Source organism: Balaenoptera borealis (assembly GCF_965194805.1).
Source record: "Balaenoptera borealis genome assembly, chromosome: 9".
In the NCBI taxonomy this organism is placed as follows: Eukaryota; Metazoa; Chordata; class Mammalia; order Artiodactyla; family Balaenopteridae; genus Balaenoptera; species Balaenoptera borealis.
This window is the reverse complement of record NC_138873.1, coordinates 5,742,391-5,769,757: the sequence shown is the minus strand read 5'-3', so window position 1 is coordinate 5,769,757 and position 27,367 is coordinate 5,742,391. Positions and strand designations below refer to the sequence as shown.

The 27,367-nt window shown below is 35.2% G+C and overlaps 1 protein-coding gene across 2 annotated transcripts in view; it reads left to right on the top strand.

Moving 5' to 3' along the window:
- Nucleotides 1–27,367, top strand: part of PACRG (parkin coregulated) — a 505,850-nt gene that overhangs the window by 59,124 nt on the left and 419,359 nt on the right. For both annotated transcript variants that reach the window (XM_082404659.1, XM_082404658.1), the window contains exon 2: nt 16,347–16,481. In XM_082404659.1, coding sequence (XP_082260785.1) covers nt 16,347–16,481 — 135 coding nt within the window. The remainder of the gene's footprint in view (nt 1–16,346; nt 16,482–27,367) is intronic.

Sequence of the window (27,367 nt, the reverse complement as noted above, 5' to 3'; positions counted from 1 at the left end):
TTAATCCTTTGTCAGTTGATTCATTTGCAAATATTTTCTCCCATTCTGAGGGTTGTCTTTTCATCTTCTTTATGGTTTCCTTTGCTGTCGTGGCCTCTTTTGTTACGGAACACAGGCTCCAGACGCGCAAGCTCAGTATTTGTGGCTCACGGGCCTAGTTGCTCTGCGGCATGTGGCATCTTCCCAGACCAGGGCTCGAACCCATGTCCCCTGCATTAGCAGGCAGATTCTCAACCACTGCACCACCAGGGAAGCCCTTCTACCCACTTTTTGATTGGGTTGTTTGTTTAATATTGACTTGCCTGAGCTGTTTATATATTTTGGAGATTAATCCTTTGTCCGTTGATTCATTTGCAAATATTTTCTCCCATTCTGAGGGTTGTCTTTTCATCTTCTTTATGGTTTCCTTTGCTGTGCAAAAGCTTTGAAGGTTCATTAGGTCCCATTTGTTTATTTTTGTTTTTATTTCCATTACTCTAGGAGGTGTATCAAAAAAAGATGCTGCTGTGATTCATGTCAAAGAGTGTTCTTCCTATGTTTTCCTCTAAGAGTTTTATAATGTATGGTCTTACATTTCGGTCTTGAATCCATTTTGAGTTTATTTTTGTGTATGGTGTTAGGGAGTGTTCTAATTTCATTCTTTTACATGTAGCTGTCCTGTTTTCCCAGCACCAATTATTGAAGAGACTGTCTTTTCTGCATTGTATATCCTTGCCTCCTTTGTCATAGATTAGTTGACCATAGGTGCGTGGGTTTAGCTCTGGGCTTTCTATCTTGTTCCATTGATCTATTTTTCTGTTTTTGTGCCAGTACCATATTGTCTTGATTACTGTAGCTTTGTAGTATAGGCTGAAGTCAGGGAGTCTGATTCCTCCAGCTCCGTTTTTTTCCCTCAAGACTGCTTTGGCTATTCGGGGTCTTTTGTGTCTCCATACAAATTTTAAGATTTTTTGTTCTAGTTCTGTAAAAAATGCCATTGGTAATTTGATAGGGATTGCATTGAATCTGTAGATTGCTTTGGGTAGTAGAGTCATTTTCACAATATCGATTCTTCCAATCCAAGAACATGGTATATCTCTCCATCTGTTGGTATCATCTTTAATTTCTTTCATCAGTGTCTTATAGTTTTCTGCATACAGGTCTTTTGTCTCCTTAGGTAGGTTTATTCCTAGGTATTTTATTCTTTTTGTTGCAGTGGTAAATGGGAGTGTTTCCTTAATTTCTCTTTCAGATTTTTCATCATTAGTGTTTAGGAATGCAAGAGATTTCTGTGCATTAATTTTGTATCCTGCAACTTTACCAAATTCATTGATTAGCTCTAGTAGTTTTCTGATTAGCTCTACACAGTTTTACTTCTCCTTTTCCAATTTTTATTCCTTTTATTTCTTTTCTTCTCTGATTGCCGTGGCTAGGACTTCCAAAACTATGTTGAATACTAGTGGTGAGAGTGGACATTCTTGTCTTGTTCCTGTTCTTAGAGAAAATGCTTTCAGTTTTTCACCATTGAGAATGATGTTTGCTGTGGGTTTGTCATATATGGCCTTTATTATGTTGAGGTAGTTTCCCTCTATGCCCACTTTCTGGAGAGTTTTTATCATAAATGAGTGTTGAATTTTGTCAAAAGGTTTTTCTGCATCTATTGAGATGATCATATTGTTTTTATTCTTCAATTTGTTAATATGGTGTATCACATTGATTGAATTGAATATATTGAAGAATCCTTGCATCCCTGGGATAAATCCCACTTGATCATGGTGTATGATCCTTTTAATGTGTTATTGGATTCTGCTTGCTAGTATTTTGTTGAGGATTTTTGCATCTATATTCATCAGTGACGTTGGTCTGTAATTTTCTTTTTTTTGTAGTATCTTTGTCTGGTTTTGGTATCACGGTGATGGTGGCCTCATAGAATGAGTTTGGGAGTGTTCCTTCCTCTGCAATTTTTTGGAAGAGTTTGAGAAGGATGGGTGTTAGCTATTCTCGAAACGTTTGACAAAATTCACCTGTGAAGCCATCTGGTCCTTGACTTTTGTTTGTTGGAAGATTTTTAATCACAGTTTCTGTTTCATTACTGATTGGTCTGTTCATATTTTGTGATTGGTCTGTTCATATTTTCTATTTCTTCCTGGTTCAGTCTTGGAAGGTTATACCTTTCTAAGAATTTGTCCATTTCTTCTAGGTTGTCCATTTTATTGGCATAGAGTTGCTTGTAGTAGTCTCTTAGGATGCTTTGTATTTCTGCGGTGTCTGTTGTAACTTCTCCTTTTTCATTTCTAATTTTATTGATTTGAGTCCTCTCCTTCTTTTTCTTGATGAGTCTGGCTGAAGGTTTATCAATTTTGTTTATCTTCTCAAAGAACCAGCTTTTAGTTTTATTGATCTTTGCTATTGTTTTCTTTGTTTATATTTCATTTATTTCTGCTCTGATCTTTATGATTTCTTTCCTTCTGCTAACTTTGGGTTTTGTTTGTTCTTCTTTCTCTAGTTCCTTTAGGTGTAAGGTTACATTGTTTATTTGAGATTTTTCTTGTTTCTTGAGGTAGGCTTGTATAGCTATAAACTTCCCTCTTAGAACTGCTTTTGTCACATCCCATAGGTTTTGGATTGTAATGTTTTCATTGTCATTTGTCTCTAGGTATTTTTTGACTTCCTCTTTGATTTCTTTATTGATTTCTTTAGTGATCTCTTGGTTATTTAGTAACGTATTGCTTAGCCTCCATGTGCTTGTGTTTTTTACGTTTTTTTCCCTGTAATTCATTTCTAATCTCATAGCATTGTGGTCAGAAAAGATGCTTGGTATGATTTCAATTTTCTTAAATTTACCGAGGCTTGATTTGCGACCCAAGATGTGATCTATCCTGGAGAATGTTCCGTGCGCACTTGAGAAGAAACTGTAATCTCCTGTTTTCTGATGGAATGTCCTATAAATATCAATTAAATCTATCTGGTCTATTGTGTCATTTAAAGCTTGTGTTTCCTTATTAATTTTCTGTTTGAATGATCTGTCCATTGGTGTAAGTGAGGTGTTAAAGTCCCCCAGTATTACTGTGTTACTGTCGATTTCCTGTTTTAGAGCTGTTAGCAGTTGCCTTATGTATTGAGGTGCTCCTGTGTTGGGTGCATATATATTTATAATTGTTATATCTTCTTCTTGGATTGATCCCTTGATCATTATGTAGTGTCCTTCCTTGTCTCTTGTAACAGTCTTTATTTTAAAGTCTATTTTATCTGATATGAGTATTGCTACTCCAGCTTTCTGTTGATTTCCATTTGCATGGAATATGTTTTTCCATCCCCTCACTTTCAGTCTGTATGTGTCTCTAGCTCTGAAGTGGGTCTCTTGTAGACAGCATATATATGGGTCTTGCTTTTGTATCCATTCAGTGAGCCTGTGTCTTTTGGTTGGAGCATTTAATCCATTCACATTTAAGGTAATTATTGATATGTATGTTCCTATTATCATTTTCTTAATTGTTTTGGGTTTGTTTTTGTAGGTCCTTTTCTTCTCTTGTGTTTCCCACTTAGAGAAGTTCCTTTAGCATTTGTTGTAGAGCTGGTTTGGTGGTGCTGAATTCTGTTAGCTTTTGCTTGTCTGTAAAGCTTTTGATTTCTCCGTCGAATCTGAATGACATCCTTGCCGGGTAGAATAATCTTGGTTTTAGGTCCTTCCCTTTCATCAGTTTAAGTATATCATGCCACTCCCTTCTGGCTTGTAGAGTTTCTGCTGAGAAAACAGCTGTTAACCTTATGGGGGTTCCCTTATACGTTATTTGTCGTTTTTCCCTTGCTGCTTTCAATAATTTTTCTTTGTCTTTAATTTTTGCCAATTTGATTACTATGTGTCTCGGCGTGTTTCTCCTTGGGTTTATCCTATATGGGACTCTCTGCGCTTCCTGGACTTGGGTGGCTATTTCCTTTCCCATATGAGGGAAGTTTTCGACTATAATCTCTTCAAATATTTTCTCGGGTCCTTTCTCTCTCTCTTCTCCTTCTAGAACCCCTATAATGCAAATGTTGTGTTTAATGTTGTCCCAGAGGTCTCTTAAGCTGTCTTCATTTCTTTTCATTCTTTTTTCTTTTTTCTGTTCTGCAGCAGTGAATTCCACCATTCTGTCTTCCAGGTCACTTATCCGTTCTTCTGCCTCAATTATTCTGCTATTGATTCCTTCTAGCGTATTTTTCATTTCAGTTATTGTATTGTTCATCTCTGTTTGTTTGTTGTTTAATTCTTCTAGATCTTTGTGGAACATTTCTTGCATCTTCTTGATCTTTGCCTCCATTCTTTTTCCGAGGTCCTGGTTCATCTTCACTATCATTATTCTGAATTCTTTTTCTGGAAGGTTGCCTATCTCCACTTCATTTAGTTGTTTTTCTGGGGTGTTATCTTGTTCCTTCATCTGGTACATAGCCCTCTGCCTTTTCATCTTGTCTGTCTTTCTGTTAATGTGGTTTTTGTTCCACAGGCTGCAGGACTGTAGTTTTTCTTGCTTCTGCTGTCTGCCCTCTGCTGGATGAGCCTATCTAAGAGGCTTGTGGACATTTCCTGATGGGAGGGACTGGTGGTGGGTAGAGCTGGGTGTTGCTCTGGTGGGCAGAGCTCAGGAAAACTTTAATCCACTTGACTGCTGATGGGTGGGGCTGGGTTCCCTCCCTGTTGGTTGTTTGGCCTGAGGTGACCCAACACTGGAGCCTACCCAGGCTCTTTGGTGGGGCGAATGGCAGACTCTGGGAGGGCTCACGCCAAGGAGTACTTCCCAGAACTTCTGTTGCCAGTTTCCTTTTCCTCACGGTGAGACAGAGCCATCCCCCGCCTCTGCAGGAGACCCTCCAACACTTAGCAGGTAGGTCTGGTTCAGTCTCTATGGGGTCACTGCTCCTTCCTCTGGGTCCTGATGCACACACTACTTTGTGTGTGCCCTCCAAGAGTGGAATCTCTGTTTCCCCCAGTCTTGTCGAAGTCCTGCAGTCAAATCCTGCTAGCCTTCAAAGTCTGATTCTCTAGGAATTCCTCCTCCGGTTGCAAGACCCCCAGGTTGGGAAACCTGACGTGAGGCTCAGAACCTTCAGTCCAGTGGGTGGACTTCTGTGGTAAAAGTGTTCTCCAGTTTGTGAGTCACCCACCCAGCAGTTATGGGTTTGAATTTATTGTGATTGCGCCCCTCCTATGGTCTCATTGTGGTTTCTCCTTTGTCTTTGGTTGTGGGGTGTCTTTTTTGGTGAGTTCCAGTGTCTTCCTGTCAATGATTGTTCCGCAGTTAGTTGTGATTCCAGAGTTCTCGCAAGAGTGAGAGCATGTTCTTCTACTCCACCATCTTAAACCAATCTTACAACGTTTTCTTTTCATGAGATTTTCCTCACCCAAAATTATTTTTGTGTTGTTTTCTGGAATCCCTCAGTGATCTCTCATCACTCACCATATTTTGTCTCTTCCATTCCTCCCCTGTAACTTGTGCCTTATCTTAGAGAGCTTTCAGTGGTCAGTTTTTTCTCCTAATTTTACAGTAAATGGAGTTCATACTGTATTTGTATGATTCTAGAATAAAAGACGGAAGAAGTGTTTTTTCTAGAAATCATTTTAACTTTCGAGATTTATTACTTGCCAGATACTAAGGAATTGAAGTAGACTGGGAAGGAAAGCATTTTGTCGATTCCTCCTATATTTCTTTTAATTTAAGGATTATCTCATATTTTATTGTATGATAAAAACGAAGATAAAGTAACATATTTCAGAAGAAAGATGAGGAAACTTCTCACTTAGGTTGTATGATATGTGTGTGTGTGTGTGTGTGTGTGTGTGTGTGCGTGCGTGTATGTGCGTATAAACTGCTTATACAAGTACATGGAATGCTTGTATATAATTCTAATGTCTAACATATTTCAAATCATGGTTACAATTTCTATTCAAAACATTTAACTACATACAGTCATCTAAAGTAAACTATATCTATGCAAAATGAAACACTTCTGAATGTAAAGGAAGTCATTGATAAATCTTCTGATTTGTGAGTTGTGCATGTCTAGTTAGGGTAAGTTAGACAAATGGCCAAACTGGCTTGTTGTTAGTAGAGCAGAGGTTAAGAGTTTATTCTTCATGTGGACTAGTTGGCTTTATTTTGGCCACAAGCTGACCTAATGTCAGCTAGCTTTCACAGATGAAGATCTTGGCTCAGGAAAAAATGTACTTTATTTACTAAAAGATAAAAATATAAGGGAGAAAAAAGTAAAAACGTATTACATCTAGACAAGGAATGATGCATTACTATCTTTACCTTAGAGAGATGACGTACAGTTTAGATAGGGCTTCATTTCTTCTTCTATTCCTTTCCATGGTGGAAAATCCCAGACTGTTAAGATTATAATCTTGTATTTCTTATTATATTATCTTCCAGTTAAGTTGTCACATGCATGCTTTGTATGTACAATAACACAAATGTTTTTGCACATTTCTTTCTTCCTTGATTTGACCATTAGAGTCTGTAAATTATAATCAACGTGTTTAATATCTCTGCAAATTGTATGAACTTTCGAAGTACTTTTTTTAGAGGAAGCCAGTAGACTGATGGGAAAGCAAAACTCTTTTTTAACCAATATAATTTTTTTTTTTATTGTAAACAGTTCTAAAAATTGTTTTCTATTAAATAGCTAGTTCTTTCTGGAGAAAATCAGTTTGCATCATTAAACACAAGGATTTTCAAATTTTCTGTTAAAATATTCATGATATGTAAGGTATAAATGGTAATAGTCTCTTCACATATACAAAAATAACATTTTTACTCTAATTATTCAGTAAGGAATAACTCTGTTGCAAGACACTGAATGTACATGTTTAGATATAAACTACTTACCATGCTCTCAACATTAAAGGTATAACAGGAATAGAATATATTTTAAACTCTTACTCATTTATATTCTCCTTTCACATTTAGCTCACTCATTTCTTTGGCCTTAGTGTTAGGTGTGACAATGTATTAGCCAAGCTGTCTCAGTCATTCAGGCATTTTATCAGTTCTACAAGACAGATGCTAAATAACACAGTCTAAACTGAAATCTCTGATGACTCTCTGGAGACAAGTTGATAGCAAGAATCATACTTGGACACTTAAATATGTGGCCTTTTCCTGTATTTAACTGCAGGAAGAGAGCAACTTTGCAGTAAACTTTTTTAGTCTTCAACTGTGAAGATTTCTTTTTCATCATTTGATTATTGCATCTCATTTTGTTAGGAAAGGCTATCAATCTTCTTTTTTTTTTTTCCTACAACAAAGAATTTAAAGAACCACCAGTGACTATTACTTTAAACAAAGAAATTTAAAAGAAATCGTGTAGTCCACCCATTGCTTTCAGAACTATTTTAGGTAACAGAGACAACATTTTGAAATAAACTCTTAGTTCCAAGCGTGTTATAGTTTAGTTTTAAAATTAAAATGACACAACCATAATTTGCTCAGCAATCTTTGGGACTTCTTTTTGTCATATAGTTATTGCAAAAGCATTTTTAAATTAAGTTATTGGATCCTAGCCTGAAAAAGTCTAGAATCTATGAAACCAAGCTTGTTATTAAGATGATAGTGCTGAGAAAAATAAGCCTTGAAATGTAAACTTGAATATGTTTCCATAGCCCCTTTGAATTTCAGTTTGTCAAAAGTAAAACAAGGAATTCATGTGCCGTTTGAGATTCCTCTTAGCTCTATATGTAGGTAAATTCTCTGATAGTATTGTCCTCAATATTTGTTGAATTAATAAATACACATGTTAGGTTATAGAGGTGTAGGAAGGATCTTAGAGGTCAGCCCGTGAAATTTTTTAATCTGACACATGAGGAAGCTGAGGCTCCAAAGGGTCCAATCACTTGCCCTTGTTGTAAGGCAGCTCCAAGTTTATGCTTCTTCTTTACTGCATGTATCTTCATGATCCTTTTGGGAACAAGGCAAGACACAATTTATTGTCAAGTTGAAAAGTTAAGTCTAGTACCAAAGTCTTCTAAATTTTTTAATTGAAGTATTTGTCCTTTTACTCCATGTTACTCTTTTCACTAACACTGTATCTTTCTAGTGCTGCCTATCTGAAAAGCTATATTATAAGCTATTTGGGTTTTTGTAATCATTATATAACAATGCTAATTTAAATGCAAATTATTATAATATTTACAATACTAATAGTTTTTATATGCTAATTATATTTAAACTAGTTTCTGCAAGCACTTTAGACTAAGTTATTTCATTTTAAGCATCAAACAAGCCATATTTTAAGCAAAATTTTCCCATTTATAGAAGTGAATTTCGAAATAGAATACATGGGTTTTAATGTGAGAGGTTTTACATAGAAACGAAATACGTATTGGTCTAATCAATGTTGAATTTTTGGTTATAAAATTGTGGTAATAATTGATAATTACTTAAATGTAATAATAAACAGAAAATCCAAGCAAATTAATTCTGATTTAATAATTAATAACTACATAGGTTATAAATAGACAAATCTGTGGTACAGCAACCATAATACTCTAATTATTTCTACTAAAATTGTACAGAATTCAGGTTTATAGAAAATTACAATACATTTCTGCCTGGTTCCACTGAAAAGTATAGGTACCTTGCAAGGCTGAATAACATTTTCTAATGAAAAGGAACAATGCCTTAAAACCCAAATGTTTTATCTTCTGAGTGTGCAGAATTCTATACATCTTTCTGTGGCATTTATCACATTCTTATTTCTATAGAAGATTCTGGGGGATATTCTTATCTCTTTTCCTGAATGATATGTATCTTGAGGATAATATATTTGACTTATCTTTTTGTCCCCAATAATACCAAGCCTAGTGACTTGGAAATATTATGTATTCAATGCATTTTTCAATGAATGAGTGATATAGGTAATATCTATTTTAGAGCCAGTTTCTTAACTCTGTTTCTAATTAATATTTTAGTTTATGTGACCATAAGTTCTTGAATTCAGATTTGTGAGTTTCTAACAAAGAAAAATCTATACTTTACTTCACAAGTTCCTCTGGCTGTTCAGGTAAGTGTATTAGTTATACATATATCTTGTATTCTAAAATCATTCTGGTTCCATAAGTGATTAGATAGTTTATGAATTCCAGTATTACAGTCCATTGACAGTCTTTTCTTCCCCCATTTCCAGTTAGCACTCACTTTACCCTGCTTTAACAATGACACCTTGCTAACAGCTCAGATTTTGACAGCCCATAGGGCAGAATAACTCCCAAAGCGTATATCTGGTTTTACTTCATATTCCTTATTCATTACTCAATGCATTATAGTCTGGCTTCCACCCCATCATACCACTACAGCTGCTTAATTTTCAGAGATCTTTCATTCTTCTTCTTAATTGATCTCCTTGTATCATTAAAACAAAAGAAAAGCAAAATTTGTCCCTCTCATTCACTGATTTCTATGATTTACTTGCCTTCCCTGTTTACTTGCTACCATTCTGACTGTTCTTTCTATTCTCCTGTAGAATTCCAAATCTCCAGGTAATGTCTTGGGTTCCCAGCATTTTCCTCACTATATACTTTCCCTTTGGAAAAATTTGCCAACTTGCATAGATTTAACCCAACCACTTGATTATAAACAAACTTTGTCGACAGCCTAGATCTCCTTAGTAATCTCCATACAGGTTGTTCCAGTGGTTTAATGACCAAGTCTAGTTTATCCCCCAGGCATTTCAACCATAAGGTGAAGAACCTGATCCCACCACAGTGTCGAATATGGTTTGTTAGGAAAGGTTTCTTAGGAGAGGTGAGGTTTGTGCTTAGTCATGAAGGTGATTACTAGTTTCAGGAGAAAAAGAAGGAGGATAAAAAGGAGTAGTAAAGGGGTAAGAGAGAATAACAGATTGATGGGATAGCAAAATCAAGAAGACCAAAGAGAGCAGGGCATGTCTGAGAACTGCCAGTGTTTAGGTATAATTTATGCTTGGGTACCTGTAGAGGAATGCTGGGGAGAGCAACACTCAGCTTGCAAATGTCTTTGTGTAGCATGTTTGTGGGAAATCACTTATGGATTCTAAGTAGATGAGAGATATGATTTAATTAGTCAATTAAAATATTCATTGTGCAGCTGACAGAGGAATGATCTAAACAAGGCAAAGCTGGAGGCAAAAAGAGCAAGTAAAGAAAAGAGAAAGAAACTCTCCTATAAAAAATTTAAAAACTTTAAATGCTAAATAAGTAAAAATGGAAGGCAAAATAATAAGTAGATATTTGTTGTAAATGCAAACATGGTTAATATCTTTTAATATAAAAAGCTCATACAAATTGATTTTAATATAGAAAAGACATGAACGTACATTCACAAACGTATTCGTATAGCATTTATACTAAAATGAGAAAACGTTCATCCTCATTTGTTAAACATAGTAATCCAAATTGAACAATAAGAAGACGTTATCGACTGAATGTGTCCCCCCAAAATTTATATGAAACCCTAACCCCCAATGTGATAGTATTTGGAGGTGGGGCCTTTGAGAGGTAATTAGGTTTATGTGATGGCTTCATGAGAGTGGGGTCTCTGTGATGGGATTAGTGTTCTTATAAGAAGAGGAAAAGAGCCCAGAGCTCGCTGTCTCTCTGCCATGTGAGGATCCAGTGAGAAGGTAGCGGTCTGCAAGCTAGGAAGGGGGTTCTCACTGGAACCTGACCTTGCTGGCACCCTGATCTCAGATGTCCAGTCTCCAGAACTGAGAAAATAAAATTTCTCTTGTTTAAGTCATCCAGTCTGTGGTATTTTGTTATAGCAGCCCAAGTAGACTAAAACAGAAGACCTATTTAATTAACAAATAATTTTATCAAGAATCATAAAATATAAATTTTGATCTCATCTCATACTGAAGATTCTGTCTGAAGGAAATAATATAAAATGTGGAAAATGTGATATGCCTGAAAATTTTATAATAATGTAATTACAAAAGGCAAACGAAATGGAAATAATATAAATTCCAAATATAATTGCAGATAGTTGGTAGAATATTGCTTAGCCACAAAAAATGAAAAAGTACACTAAATGGAAAGGACATAAAAATGAAAAAATGGTATTTGTATATATGTTTTTGGAAAAAGTCTAGAGAGAAAGCACAAACTTATTAATAGGTGATAGAATAGTAAGTGATTTAATAAGATTTCCCTCCATTCTGCAGTTTATTATTTATGTAACTTAAAACAAATTTATTATTCACATCTTTGTAGTCAGAAGCCTGTCTCATCTCTGCCTTTAAATCTCTTCATTCAATTAGTCATGTGCCCTAGGTAATTCCCCCTTAAGTTTTTCCCAACCCTCTAGTACAGTGACTGAGGACATGTCCTATAGCGGCAGAGAGATTGGAAGTCAAATATCTTTCCTACTACTTTCTAGTTCTGTGATTTCTGCCAGGTTTTGAACATATCTAAGCTTTAATTTCCTTGTCTGTAAGACCATTTCATATGTGTTTTGTTGAAAACTGAAACCAATAATGTTTGTAAAGAACGAACGCAGTATAAGGGGATTTCGTTTTTATTCCTGATGCCACCCTAATTCAAGGCCTTTGCCATCTCATGCTTAGAGGACTCCAGTAAAGTCCAGATTGATCATCTTGACTCCACATTCTCCTGACTCTAAGCCATCCTGTTAGGCCTCAGTGGAATAAGCTTCTTAAAATAGGTTACCTATGTCACTTAGAAGTTTTCTCTATCACTCAACTGTTACCATAGGGCCTGACTTTTAAGGACTCCAAAGTGTGTCCACATATATTGAATATTTATTGAAACATGTATATTTTACCATATGAGGCTCTTACTAACAAAAACATTACTATCATAGTGTTTTGTTATATTGTTAAATTGTTATGTTGTTAAAGCTTCTTATAAAAATTTTACCTGGTAATATAAGCTCACTTTTGTTAATGTTGAGGTGCCCTACCTACCAACAATCAGATTTGTTAACTGTTAATCTTTTGCAAGTATTTTTCTGGTTATTTGGTGACCTTAGGTATTGCATTTTTCCGATGTATTAAAACAATTACGACTGGCAAATAGGACAGACGCTGAATTATAATACTCCTTACTCAGAAATCTAGGCTGATGGCAACCAATTTACCAGTCCCGCGGCTAACATTCCAGTGCCTGAGTAGCTCGGAGACAATCCAACTCTGGCTCACCAGCTTCTTAACCACAGTGATTTTATGAATCCGAATTTCATGTTGAAAAATTTCCTAATTAGGAAATTATTGTCTTTGAATTTTAGTGTCTCAATGTTAGTGAGGTGGCTAAATGGACCAATTAGAAAAACACAATGTAGCTTCCCACTTGAAGTAAAAGTCTCCTTTTTTTTTCTTTTTTTCTTTTTAGCAGTTTCAATTTATGCTAAAAAATAAATCTACTGAAAAGGAAACTTTTGAACTATATGATGAAGAATTTTAGAGAAACTTCCTTCCTGCTAATTATTATTAGTTTTGTGACCATGACAGAGACTGTGATCTAAGTCCTAAATCCATTACAGCACATTCAATAAATGTAGGCATATAAAGTATTGTGTCATCTGTAGTCACTTCAAAGTGCATTCAATATCTCGGTTCCCAAGTGCATTCGATTTTATTAAAAGCATTCTGCTGCAACATCCATTCATCCTAATTGGTTTACAGATAGACCCCACCATTCAGGCAAATCCTAATTGCATTTTCCCACAAATCTAGTTTGATTTATGGTTCCTTATTTGCTTTATATTATTTACAATAAATCGGGATAAAATTCTTAAGACGTTAAATAAAATTTACAGTAGTCCTTGTACAAATATGAGACTTACGTAAGGATTCTTCACAGTATTTTTGTTGGCTTTTAAAGTTGTTTAGTCAAGCTGTATCCATCTGTGTGATTTCCAGTAATAATATCTTTATTACCTTTCCAGAAATTATATTTCACTTGGTTTTCCTGTACAGACTTTTAGAACTAGTTGGAATGAATTATGTATGGAATATTAAAAAAATAGTATGTCCTTCTGTAAGGTTTCAGTGGCTACCTATATATTTGGAACAGAAAAAAATATTATCTAGGGATAGAGTGACAGAGCATCTGCATGAAATTAGGTAATGTCCCTTTGCATTAACAAATCTAAGTGGTAATATTCTAGTTGGTTTTACAAATTATAACTCCTGAAATTCCAAGAGTTAATTTGGAATGGATCTATAGCAGAATTGAACGAATCTAGTGTTTCAAAATAAGTAAATGGCAGAAATATAAAAACAGAGGATAACAGATACTCAATAAAATTTCCGCACTGTTGAGTCATTGCATATTAGCATGGACAATTTTTGTAAAACTAAGCAAAGACTTCCATGGAACTGTAGGTATGGAATCATTTCTCTAGAGAGCCCATAAAAATTTATGGGAAGAAAGAGGAAGTATAAGTTATCTGTTACAATTTATAAAAAGCCTTCTAGGCATCTTAGAAATGTATTCATTATTTGAAAAGTTTGGACGATTAGAATTTTGAGTTCTGAATCAGAAAGATTGGAGTATATTTAGAATAAGAGATATAAGGGAAAAGAGAAATTGATTTTAAGATAAATACAAAGAAAAAAGAGAAAGATCGATAATCTCAAACAAATTTTAAGTCAGTTAAATAAATGAGAGGCTTGCTGTCAACAGCATAAATAATAATTTGGCATCTAAAAAAACTGAAAAAGATGGTTAGCATATGATGAGCAGACAAAAAAACCTAAATAATTGTTGTAGCTGAATTTTTTAAATGAGAAATTGTCTTTGATCTCTACTGGAATAGAAAAGAGGTCCCCAACACCTCTGACATAGTGTCAGTGGAGAACACATGGGGGCAGATTGGACTTTCACCCCAGCCAGCAGTCATAAGAGGGTCTTCCCCCTTCCTGTTGGGGTGGTGTCAGAGGATGCCTCGTGGAGGGACAGGCACTGCGTAGCAGTAATGAGGCCACTTCATCTGTGTTGTCAGGGTAAGGAGCACTAATGAGGCACTGCTACCCTTCCCTGTCAGGGAGGTGACAGTGGAGGCCAGTGGTGCTGAAACTCCCACCCTCACCCAGTGTTAATGAGGAGCTCCCTCCACATGGTTCAACCGAGGCCAGGTGGGATACCCGTACTTCTACCCCAACCTGGTAGTAATCAGGTGACACCCCCCACCTCATTTCTGCTAGAGGTGTCAGAATAAACCAGCTAAAGCAGAAGGTTTAAGATCTAGAGTCTCATAACACACCAATGTCCAGGTTTCAATAAAAAAATCAGTTGTCACACCAAGAATCAGGAAGATTGTAAAGCGAATGAAAAAAGACAATAGATGCCACACACCCCCAGTCCCTGGCAAACACCAGTCCACTCTCTGTTTCTATGAGTTCAGTTTTTTTTTAGATTCCACAAAAAAGTGAGATCATACAGTATTTGTCTGTCTGACTTATTTCACTTAGCATAATGTCCTCAAGGTCTATCCATGTCATTCCAAATGGCAGGACTTCCTTCTTTTTATGGCTGAATAATAGTCCATTTTATATATATATATCTATATATATATGTATCATACTATATATATACCTATTTACCCACTAAAAAATTAATTTTTCAAAAATATAAAAAATGAGGTATCTGTATACAAATAATAATAATACACATATACACATGCACACGCATATGTACTATTGCACTATAACTTTCTGTAAATACATATGCATGCTGGCTATGTTTACTTTCTTTAGTTTATGTTCTACCACTTCTGGGGGGTGTTAAAATGGTGACATGATGGTAAATAGTAATTTTTTTTTATGTAACTTCTTGGCAAAATAAAAAACTGTTGATTCTTTATCATTTCCCAAAAATATGTTTCAAAATATATTGCTCCATGAATTGCAAAAGTCCAGGAGTGACATCTCTACAGTTTCCATTATACTAACATTGTTGAGAATGTCCTCCTTTATATATAGCATCCAGCTCAGAACTCTGCACAAAGTAGTTGCTGTATGCATATGGTCATTTAACAATTGAATGAACTTGGCTGAAAAATTCTAATACCAGAACAAATTTTAAATCTTCAGTAAGTAAGAGTAAATCTTGCTTCTCCACTGCCCAGTGTCATTTCAGTTACTTATGTAATCATTTGCTGCGAATAATGTGCTATGTAGTGAAGAACATTTTAAACGCTAATAAATGCCTTTGTGTTACCTCACTCTTCAATTCCACTTCAGCATTTAATCATCTTAATAAGGTATTTCTTAATCTCCTACTCAGTTTCTAATCTTAGTCTTTATGTGTGCTTCAGATAAAATGTATTTGTCATTATATAATATGTAATATTTGTTATATTAGATCTATTTTTATATATACTTTGTTAAAATTATTTTTCACACAGATATTAAAAATTAATATTGCATCAAATAACTTAAAATATTAAGATAGTAGGTAAATTATTTGCTCTCTTGTCTATTTAAGAATTAACAAAATAATTGTTTTTATTAAACTAATGGATGACTAATATTTACCTTTTTTTTACAAACAGGTAAAGATAATAATGTTTAGACTATATATAAGGAACAATACAGTCGACTATCATTTTCTAATGATAGTCATTCACTAATCACTTTGAATTTTGTAACCTAATGAATTAGTTCATATGTAAATAATGCAGATTTAAAAGTTGGAGTCAATGTGAATAACTCAATATGAAATGTTTCTTCTTTCATAAAACTCATAATTTGGTAGGTGAAAGATTCTCATATAATCTCTTTTAATGTTTCTTTCTCATAAATTCATGTTACCAAATGTATGCTATGTACACACAGTAGACCACCATTTTTCTTCTTAAACTCTCTCATTTATCATCACTTAATTTTATATCACATTTTTATGGTTTTATTGTTAATATTTATAACATGAGAACATATCCTAACATTTTATTTATATAGAAAGATTTGAAGGATATATTTTAAATTTATTTCTGGAGTATTCTACAAAGTATATCAGACCTGAGATTAGAATTTGCAATTATTAAGAATCTTAAAAGTTTTAATACTCTGAACTTAGTTGCTTCTATTAAAATGTTTTCCTTAAACAAAAGTTCAGGCTTTTCTTCGTTATAAAGTGATATTTTAAAGTGACATTTTCTAGGAATGCTTTGTAAAGTAGCTTGAAGTAAAGTAAATCCTTAATAGTTATTATAAAATAATTTTCTTCTCCAAATGTTTGTATTAGTGAGATTTCAGTTGTTCATTATTAAGATAATTTGGTTTGTCTTCCAGAACATTTTATACAAAATGAAACATAAAAGCCAAAGTCTTTTCACTGTGCATTTTCCAATGTGTTTTAAAACTTGATTCCTTTTTTTTTTTTTTCTTTAAAGGTGAGAGGCCCTCCAACTGCAGGAGCATTTAAAGAAAGACCAACGAAGCCCACAGCATTTCGAAAATTTTATGAACGAGGGGACTTCCCAATTGCCCTTGAACATGATTCGAAAGGAAACAAAATAGCGTGGAAGGTAAGTCAGGGCACAGCTGGGAGAACCAGCTGTGCTCCCTGTAGAAGTGACATTTCCCAATGTCGAACAAAGTTGGCTGATAAGTAAATAAGCTGGAGTGATTTCTCAGTGAATGGAAGATGGTAGGTAAGCTCTGAGAGAAAGCTCCCCTGTGTCAGCTGTCCACCTTGACTAACAATTAAATTATAGCCTGCAAAAAAGAAAATGACAGAGTTGCTTTGCCTTAGAGAATTGTGTGCTGACCAATTCATCTCTATTTTTATGAGAACCTGGCATCCCAGCCTGTTTCAGGCAGTCCATCAAATTATGGAACTGGTGGCTGGATACAAAGAACAACAGCCATTTATCTCCCCCACATTTCACCTTCCTGCAGGACACTTCCAAATGGAAGCTTTAATTACCTGAATGGATAGGTCAAGATTGTCTGCTCCCTGGAAATGCAGTGTGGAATACAAAAAAAGGCCGGTTCTCACTGCCTCCCTCTCCTCTCTGTCTGCAGCACGTGTCAGCCAGCACAGTGGCTGTCATACGTGCCCTGTTAGAGGCTGACCTCCGCCGCTGAAACCATTACAGCACCGACATTTTTCTGACAAAAGGTTAATTGGTTTCAAAATAAATGTATTGCCTAATGACTCCATTTTAATGTGGCTGTTTCTTTCTAAAAGGTTCACTGATGTTATTTGTAAAAACTTGCCAATCTCTTAACTGAAGAAGGCTTTTACATTTAATTTGAAAAATGAATGCTGATCTCTAACCAGCTTCTGCTATTTAATTATTTTTTGTTATCAAGGACTTTGCTTCGGGTGATATTTATCAGCTAAAAGGGCTTCTCTGCCTAAAGAAAGAAAAGCAGATGCACATGTGTGAGCATCACATCAGGTTAAGGAACATAAAAGGCTTTGCCAAATATCATTTTAAATTTAGCAATTGATCCATGTAATAAAAAAGTCCCACAGTAGTATCTGAAGGGTGAACGTCAGGATTGTTTATAATTAGTAACAAATAAATTTGTGTTAAAAAATAAAAATGATCAAAGTGTAGAATTCATCAAAGTAAATAGGTTAGAAATTCATTAAAATTAACCTTTTCCTTCTTTTATGGAAAAACTGAAAGAATTGTTTGCATTATTTCTAGTATGTCTTTAAATGTTTTCATATAATTATCAAACATTTTGAAATCTTGAGCAGTCACATGATATCCAGTTATTGAACTTAGAATTATTAAAAATTGGCAAGAGAAATCTGAAGATATCCTTGTTATTAAGTTTTGTCATAATTTTTTTAGGAGAATGAAGGACATTATTATCCTGGTTTTAATCATCTCTCTTAAAATTTGCATTTGTTATGTGAAAATGTGCATAATGAGAAAAAATTTATAGCAAGTATAACTAATTTAGATATTTTATTCTTAAAAACTTTAATTTGGGGTTTTGTTTGTATTTGATTAGTTAGATGGATTTTGTGTTTGTTTGTCTATGTACCAATTCATTCACTATAACATAGTGCAGGTTCTTAAGAACTTGATTCCTTTTGAGTAAAAGAATATTCCATATTTCTTTATAGAAAGTGAGTAGATTTTGGGTGTTTTAAGTAATTTTAGCACACAAAAATTCTATCAATAAAAAGAATTCATAGATTTTTTTGACCTGTTTGAATAATCGTATGAGTAATTTTTAGAAATGTCAAGAGACTAGAAAAAATTCATCTTGAAAATAATAAAAATATAGGATGAATCATTTTGCTTTATCTTTGATAATCCAACAGTCAGATGGGATATAAATTGCTTTTCTTTCTTATAACTATATTAACTCTTTTAAGCTACTATTGACTATTGTACTGATTCAGCAAGCTAAAAAGTCAGAATAAAGAGGAAACAATTTATTTGCTGCCACTGGTAGGATAATAGCATACATTTAAAGAAACATCTTACCCTATAACCGGTAGACTTCTACCTTTTAAAGCTTTATCAACCGGATTTCAATTGTACTACTGTAATGTTGAAGATAAAATATTAAAATTATTAAGCACAGGCTTGTGAGCAGTCTCTCAATATATTCATATTTATTCCTTGGCACACGTACTATGGGGAAAGTCTGGTACTTGGTAAGACCAGAGGCCTTCTTTTAGGATGCCATTTCTAAGGAAGGGACCTCGAATGTTGAAGGAAGCAGGGCTCCGCATGCACCCCACAAGAACAAACTAACTGAACAATCCCAGACCCTGAACTGCACTTCGCCATGTGTGGACAGAGCCCTGGTCAAGCAAACTTCTCATCTCATGTCATAGCTCGCCCCTTGCTGAAGGCTCCTGAGTATCTCTGATTCCCAGGAAAATACCTGTCCTCACTCCACACTCCCTGTGACACCCCTGAGGCTCCAAGGGCGGTGGTAAGTACCTGAAATGGTGTATAGAATTAAGTGGCAAGGAGATCCATTTCCTTTATCAGAATTTCAAGAGGCCTGAAAGACCAAGAAGTCACTGCCCTAAACCCTGATGAAGACTTCCCCAGCATCTCAGGCTCATTGCAGTCTGTGAAGTTGCTGAGAGAGGATCCCTGCCCAAGACCTCAGATTCCCCCTCTTTTTATTCTGGATTAGCTGACCTGATCATCACCATATTAGAAATCACCATATATTCTTGAAATAATAAAGGCACTCTGCTACGGTAATACTTAATAAATGACTTACTAAAGTCAGAACGTAGAAGTAAGAGTTAGAGACAGGCAAATGTCTTCGCAAGGTTAGGTTTCTCAACCCCACATCCTGAGCTACCATCATAGTTTAAGGCACATGAAATGGTCATTTGTTCCACATGTCAAAACAACAGGGCAGACCAAATGCCACAATCCGTGCAGTTTAGTATATTCCTTGCGGTATCACTAAAGATCAGAGCACTGTCTAATGCAACTTTCTGCAGTGGTGGAAATGTTCTGCATCTGTACTGTCTAATATATTACAAGTAGCCATATGTGGCCGATAAGCACTTGAAATGTCCCCATAGAGACTGAGGAACTAAATTTTAAATTTTAATTAATTTTAATTTAAATAGCCACATGGTTACCATATTAGACAGTGCTGCTCTACATTAAGATAATGACAGTCAAGTAGAGAACAAATGTATGGATACCAAGGGTGAAAGGGGTGGGGTGGGAGGAATTGGGAGACTGGGATTGACACATATACATTATTGATACTATGTATAAAATGGAAACATACTGTATAGCTCAGGGAACTCTACCTAACGCACTGTGGTAACCTAAATGGGAGGGAAGTCCAAAAGTGAGGGGATAGCTGTATGTGCATGGCTGATTCATTTTGTTGTGCAGTGGAGGCTAATACAACATTGTAAAGCAACCATACTCTAATAAAAATTAATTTAAAAAAAAGTTAAATGCCCAAGATTTAGAGCTGGTTTCCTGTCTTATGATGGACTCCTCATTGTGTTTGTGGATTTTATGAAGGCTCTTTACTGCCTACTTTTTTTATTGCCATATCTCTAGATATTCTCCAAAGTAAATATGTAATCTCTAAATATTCAGGATATAGTAAAATAAATCATTTAGCACAAGAAAAAGATAATGACAGTCAAAAATAAATGCCTGAACCTGCTAGCCATATAGGAGACTATAGCTATGTAAGAATTTTTATTAAAATGAAAAAATAAGACTGATATGTGCATCTTTGTCATGGCTGGGCTTATACATTCCTTGGTTAACATAAAAGAAGTTTTGTAAAATATTTGTAGTGAAATTTTCTATATACTTATTGGTGGCAAGTTAATGATTATGAAAGATGATAGATTTAATCTAGATTACGAAATGTACCAGGCAAGCTCTGCATACTTTTTTATTTTTAAATATGCATTTTCTAAATACAGCTGAAGAATTCTTGATTGTGAATGGTTGAATCTATTACAAAGCATACTAATTGCTCTAAACATTTAATCCACTTACTTTTCTGCATTTTTCTTGACTCTACTAACCTTCAGGAAACATGACTTTGTTCTGTTGCTGATATGTTCAGTATCCAGACTACAAGCAACAGAAGTTGATCAAGAGCCAACCCTTCTGAATAAGTTACAAAGCAGATAATCAGCATGAACAATGGAGATTTAAAAATTGTGTTTCCACACCTTAAATTCCCAGTATTCAGTCTCCTGTAATTTTGTGATATGAGTCATACCCCTTTATAAGCATAGTGTGGGGTGGGGTGAGGCTCTACCTAGAGGACATTCTGGAGACAGAAGAAATGTCATACAAACTTGCAGAGCTTTCAGCACATTGTCTCAACTTCTTCTACTTAAAGGAGGGCTGTCTGGCCTTCCATTTAGGTCTTCAATCCATTTTGAGTTTATTTTTGTGTATGGTGTTAGGGAGTGTTCTAATTTCATTCTTTTACATGTAGCTGTCCAGTTTTCCCAGCACCACTTATTGAAGAGGCTATCTTTGCTCCATTGTATATTCTAGCCTCCTTTGTCATAGATTAGATGACCATAGGTGCATGGGTTTATCTCTGGGCTTTCTATCCTGTTCCATTGATCTATATTTCTGTTTTTGTGCCAGTACCATACTGTCTTGATTACTGTAGCTTTGTAGTATAGTCTGAAGTCAGGGAGCCTGATTCCTTCAGCTCCATTTTTGTTTCTCAAGATTGCTTTTGATATTCGGGGTCTTTTGTGTTTCCATACAAATTGTAAAATTTTTGTTCTAGTTCTTTGAAAAATGCCACTGATAATTTGATAGGGATTGCATTGACTCTGTAGATTGCTTTGGGTAGTCTAGTCATTTTCACAATATTGATTCTTCCAATCCAAGAATATGGTGTATCTCTCCATCTGTTTGTGTCATCTTTGATTTCTTTCATCAGTATCTTATAGTTTTCTGTGGTAGGTTTATTCCTAGGTATTTTATTCTTTTTGTTGCAATGGTAAATGGGATTGTTTCCTTAATTTCTCCTTCTGATCTTTCGTTGTTAGTGTATAGGAATGCAAGTGATCTCTGTGTATTAGTTTTGTATCCTGCGACTTTACTAAATTCACTGATGAGCTCTAGTAGTTTTCTGGTGGCATCTTTAGGATTTTCTATGTATAGTATCATGTCATCTGCAAACAGTGACGGTTTTACTTCTTCTTTGCCAATTTGTATTCCTTTTATATCTTCTTCTCCTCTGATTGCCATGGCTAGGACTTCCAAAAGTATGGATTAAAGACCTAAATGTAAGGCCAGACACTATAAAACTCTTAAAGGAAAACCTAGGTAGAACACTCTTTGACATAAATTGCAGCAAGATCTTTTTTGGCCTGCCTCCAAGAGTAATGAGAATAAGAATAAAAATAAACAAATGAGACCTAATGAAACTTAAAATCTTTTGCACAGCAAAGGAAACCATAAACAAGATGAAAAGACAACCCTCGGAATGGGAGAAAATATTTGCAAAAGAATCAACAGACAAAGGATTAATCTCCAAAATATACAAACAATTCATGCCACTCAATATCAAAAAAACAAACAACTCAATCAAAAGATGGGTGGAAGACCTAACTAGACATTTCTCCAAAGAAGACATACAGATGGCCAACAAACACATGAAAAGATGCTCAACATCACTAATTATTACAGAAATGCAAATCAAAACTACAATGAGGTATCACCTCACACCAGTCAGAATAGCCATCATCAAAAAATATACACACAATAAATGCTGGAGAAGGTGTGGAGAAAAGGGAACCCTCTTGCACTGTTGGTGGGAATGTAAATTGATACAGCCACTGTGGAGAACAGTATGGAGATTCCTTAAAAAACTAAAAATAGAACTACCATATGACCCAGCAATCCCACTCCTGGGCATATACCCTGAGAAAACCATAATTCAAAAAGACACATGAACCCCAATGTTCATAGCAGCACTATTTACAATAGCCAGGTCATGGAAGCAATGTAAATGTCCATCAACAGACGAATGGATAAAGAAGAGGTGGTACATATATACAGTGGAATATTTCTCAGCCATAAAAAGGAATGAAATTGGGTCATTTGTAGAGACATGGATGGACCTGGAGACTGTTATACAGAGTGAAGTAAGTCAGAAAGAGAAACACAAATATCATATATTAACGCATATATATGGAATCTGAAAAAATTGGTGTAGACAATCTTGTCTGCAGGGCAGAGGTGGAGACACAGACGTAGAGAATGGACATGTGGATACCAGGGGGGGAGGGGGGGTGGGATGAACTGGGAGATTGGGATTGACATATATACACTATTGATACTATGTATAAAGTAGATAACTGGTGAGAGCCTGCTGTATAGCGCAGGGAACTCTACTCAGTGCTCTGTGGTGACCTAGATGAGAGGGAAATTCAAAAAGGAGGGGATATATATGTATGTGTAGCTGATTCACTTTGCTCTACAGTATAAACTGGCACGATATTTTAAAGCAACTATACTCTAATAAAACATAATAATAACAAAAAAGGAGGGTTGAAGCAAGGCATAAGTGTAGAATGTGGTCCTTTGGTGGAAGGGAGCTTTAAATTGCACCAAAGTCAAGCATTAAAGCACACGTCATAGGAGAATATAAAATTATGTGGGCGTTTACACCGCTTTTCTGGGAACTATCCTCTCGCTTCTGCCACTAGACATTCTCCACCCATCAGTTTAAGACAACCTTCAGGTCTCCTGAGGAGTCGCCTTCTCGCTCTTCCCCCTCCTTATCTTCTTCTCCTTCCTTCTCCTCCCCCACCTCCCTCTACTTTCCCTTCTCCTTCCCTTCTTCCTCCTCCCCTTGCCCCTCTCCTCTCTACCCTCACTATTTTCCTTCTCCTCTCCTTCCTCTTCTTCCTCCCCTTTCCTTTTCTCCTTCCTCCTTCCTTCCCTTTGTTACTTCCCAGAATCCACATTTCCTCCCCTCATTTCCCCAGGAGAAGGAGCCAGGAGTCCATTCTAGTTCCCTATTTTGGGCAGGAATCTGAAATCACTTCAAGTAGTCACTCAAAAGAACTTGAAATACTACTTGTTACTTACACACTTAATGAGGAGCAAACTATGAATCATCGGTGCAGTATGAAATTCACTGTTTTATTATAAATTCTAATTCCAAGACATTTTTAAAAATTGTGCGAGAATACTATTTTATAGTATTCAATGTAGACCTTGGGAGAAAGAGTTGGAGAAAAATAGTCACATTGGATTTTAAAAAATAACTATATGGTGTTATAAACCATTCAGTTATTCTGATGAACTAAGATGAAAATAGCTACAACCACACTAAGGTGTCTCTAAATTTCTTTGCTTTATAGACATTTTGTTGCAGCAGATATTAGTAGAAATCACCTTTCTCCATCTGTCCTTGATAACGTGCTACGTGACAGAATGTGACATGCACTGGCATGCACTGAGAGTCTTGTTTTCCACTAAATTTCTTATGAACATGCTTAAGGATGTTCCAGATATTAGAAAGGTTTGAATAAGAAATAGACATTAACTGTCTAGCCAAATCAAGATATAATGCAAACCCTATGACAAATGTGACTAAAATCGCAAACTTTCAAATTGTCTCAAAAAGGGAAAAACTCAAAATGGACTTGTACTTTGCCTCAAACCCCCCCTCTCAGCACCTTATAACCCCTCATATGGCAATGTTGTGGTGACATTTGTTTAACCAGTAAGTAATATGTGTATTCATTTATATATTTTATCCCACTTTAATACTAAAAGATTTTAAGTTGTTTTGCAAAGAACTATAAAATACAGAAATTTAGCATATAATAGGAAAGATGAGAGAAAATGAAAACCAGATAGGGTCTACAATGGAGCCAATAGCAAGGCTAATGAAAATGACATATCCTAAAGACTTCAAAGGCAGGGACTCTGTCTGTATTCCTAGTTTGTTCACTCCTTTATCCCAGTGCTATGCCTGAAAGAGTATCTGGCACAGAGTTGGTGCCCAGTGATGTGTACTGAATGAATGTAAAACATCCTGCAACTTGTTTTACTTCTCTAGACACTGTTTCGCGACCATGCGTCTCACTCTCTAGGCCTTACTCTCATCTGTGATGACCATGTACTGAATGATTGGTGTGGCTCTTTTAAATTGGGAGGTCTAAGAAAGTTTGTTTCACAATTACTAAAATATCTATATTTTGAGTTGTTCACGAAATACTTCAAAGAACAAACATTGATTAGAAATTAGCCATAGAGGCCAAGTCTTCTGGTAGCAAATTAAGAAGATCAGCACCAGCAAGTTAATTTGAATGCACAGTCCAGAGTTATATGCAACAGTTTCTGTAGGTTGAACTTTTACCTTGAAAAGGCTTAGGTTATACGTAATGCTTTCCCAATGATTACTGATTTCTTAAATTTCTTAAATTCCAAAATGACAAGTTTGTTTTTCTTTCTAAATGACTCAAAATGTATGTCCAGTCTGGACATCCAAGTAAAGAAATGCTGTGCCTAAGTTAATTAAATGCCTAAATTTGTTTTAAAAATTTCTGCTGATGGTGGCTGGACTATACCTTCAATTCTGTATCGACCCCCTAGTTGCGAACACTCATTTGTGACTCTATTCAGAATTTTTTCCTCCAGTGTGTTCTCTTTTTTTTTTCCAGTTCTTAGAGGCATTGGTATTCATGAACTATAAAAAGCTCTGTCAGTGTGACTGTTTTCATTGACATAACTGATAATTTCCTACCAGGAAAAACATTTATTGAATATAATTATTATTGAAATGTGTACTAATTTTCTTACAATTAAGATCAGCCCCAAACCATGATAGCTCATTATCTGTAAATACTACTGCATTTTAAAGTAAGTCACACTGTGATATGATACCTAATCCATTAACCCTCAGTATATTGTTCTCAAAACTCTATAATTTTGATTAATAATTTAGTCCTCTGGTGCCTTCAATTTCTTAATGTTTCAGTTTCTTAAGGATTCAAAAAATTAATGCCGTATCTATTACCCCGTTAGGCAAAATCGATATTGATCTTTAAAATCTTATAGGCAAATTTCTTTGAGTTGAATAATTTGTTGCACATGAAGAAGAATGAATGTATTCATGGAATTGTCCTGGGCTTCTGTTTCTTTTGATAACTGTCAAAGTTTGAGTTTGGATAACAGGCCTTAGTAGAATTTGTAAGGCAAATTTTACAAGAGAAGTGACAATTTACCTGATTTTTCTACAAGAGAGCTGCCACATTTCCACTATTAATTCCTCTGTGATTAATTAATAGACAGAACTTATTCTAGAAGTCTTGAAAAAAATAATCTCCTGGCAATTACTGTGCTGTTCTATGTTTTTTGGAGGAGGGGACTGCATGAACAATTAATGCCATTCTTTTATTTGATGTGAATTGCTATGTCTTAGAAGGGTACAGCATGAAAATACAGCCATGTATCAGAAATAACTTTAATTTAAATTGGTTAGATGACCTCTGAAAGCTAGATGAAAGATTTTCTGCTGAATGGGCTGGTGCTCCCTGCTGCCTATATAATTTATGTGAGAAATTAGTGTGAATGGTTCACTTTTATAGAGCAGTGCTGCTTGTAGCAAGCCTGCAGAAACAATTTTCCCCCAAGCCTCCATCTGTTCTTCAAACTAGGGCATATGCCATCTCATCGAGCTTGAAAGTCAACTGATTTATAACTCCTGGAAAGTGCATAGATTGAAAAGAAAGGTCGGCCGCTGCTATGTGACAGTGATTTGGTAGGCATCGGCTAAAGACAATTCACATCCCAAGAGAAACAAGCAGTGCTGTAAGTTTCATCTCAGTGGACTGACATCTAGAAGAAAAACAAATCACTCCTGCTTTTCAAGTTACGCAACCCCCTGCTGTTGAAAAGTAGGCGTGGTCTTTGCAGCGCAAGGGTGCCACACCTAAGATACCCTATCACTCTCCCATGAAGAAGTGGGATTGTTGCCACCCGCCCAGTGATACATGTTGCCATCTCAGAAGTATCAGTACTCCAATCTTTAAACGAAAAATGTGTGTTGCTGCTTTTCAGAAAGTCTGGTTTGGGGACACAAATCGGGCTTTGACGTTTTTTCTGTATCTGCCCGGATGGCGAAATTCCATATCTGTTCCAATTAGTAATTTAATGAATGGTTCCCTCTCTGTCTTATCACTTGTCACATAGCCCATCTCTTTACTGAAGTACTTTTGAGATCAAAAGTTCTTTGACAGATGACAAATGGAATCAGATTGATGGCATGAGAGTAAAAAAAAATCAATGTTTGTTTGATGTTTTTATTTAGAGTGGTCAGTGTCTCTTATATTTGAGGCTTCTAGATACTTAGTAAATTTTCAACCCCCTGAAGTTATAATAAAGTTTCTCCTTTTCTTTCAGGTAAAATCTAAATAAAGTATTAATGAATAATCATATCAATTTTAATACATATTTGAGGCAAAAATTTCAGGAAATTATATTTTACCTTTATCAAAAGAAGGTTATCCTGGCTTTGAAAGTTGTATGCAAAAATTAATTCTGGTAGAATAATCAGCTAAACTCATGTAAAAAATACAAATTTTTATACTTATTATTGCTTATAAAGGTTTATTCTCAATATGAAATATATACATTTTATTTTATAAAATAAAAAATATTGAAAAGTAGAAGGAATAAATGAATCAATCATCTTTCCACCATTCACTGAATGCAACTGTTAACATTTTTCAAAGTATTTCTGTCTTATCTTTCTTCTCAGTTGTGATCATAGTATATATAATAGTTTGTAAAAAAAATTTGTCATTGTATGGTATATGAAAATTGTATGCACTTATTCTTAGATTTTCTGACTTTTTTATAGTTTAAAATAATAGATGGTTATTTTAGAAAATTTTGAAAATGAATAAAATGTATACATAAGATAACATTCATCCGAAGAT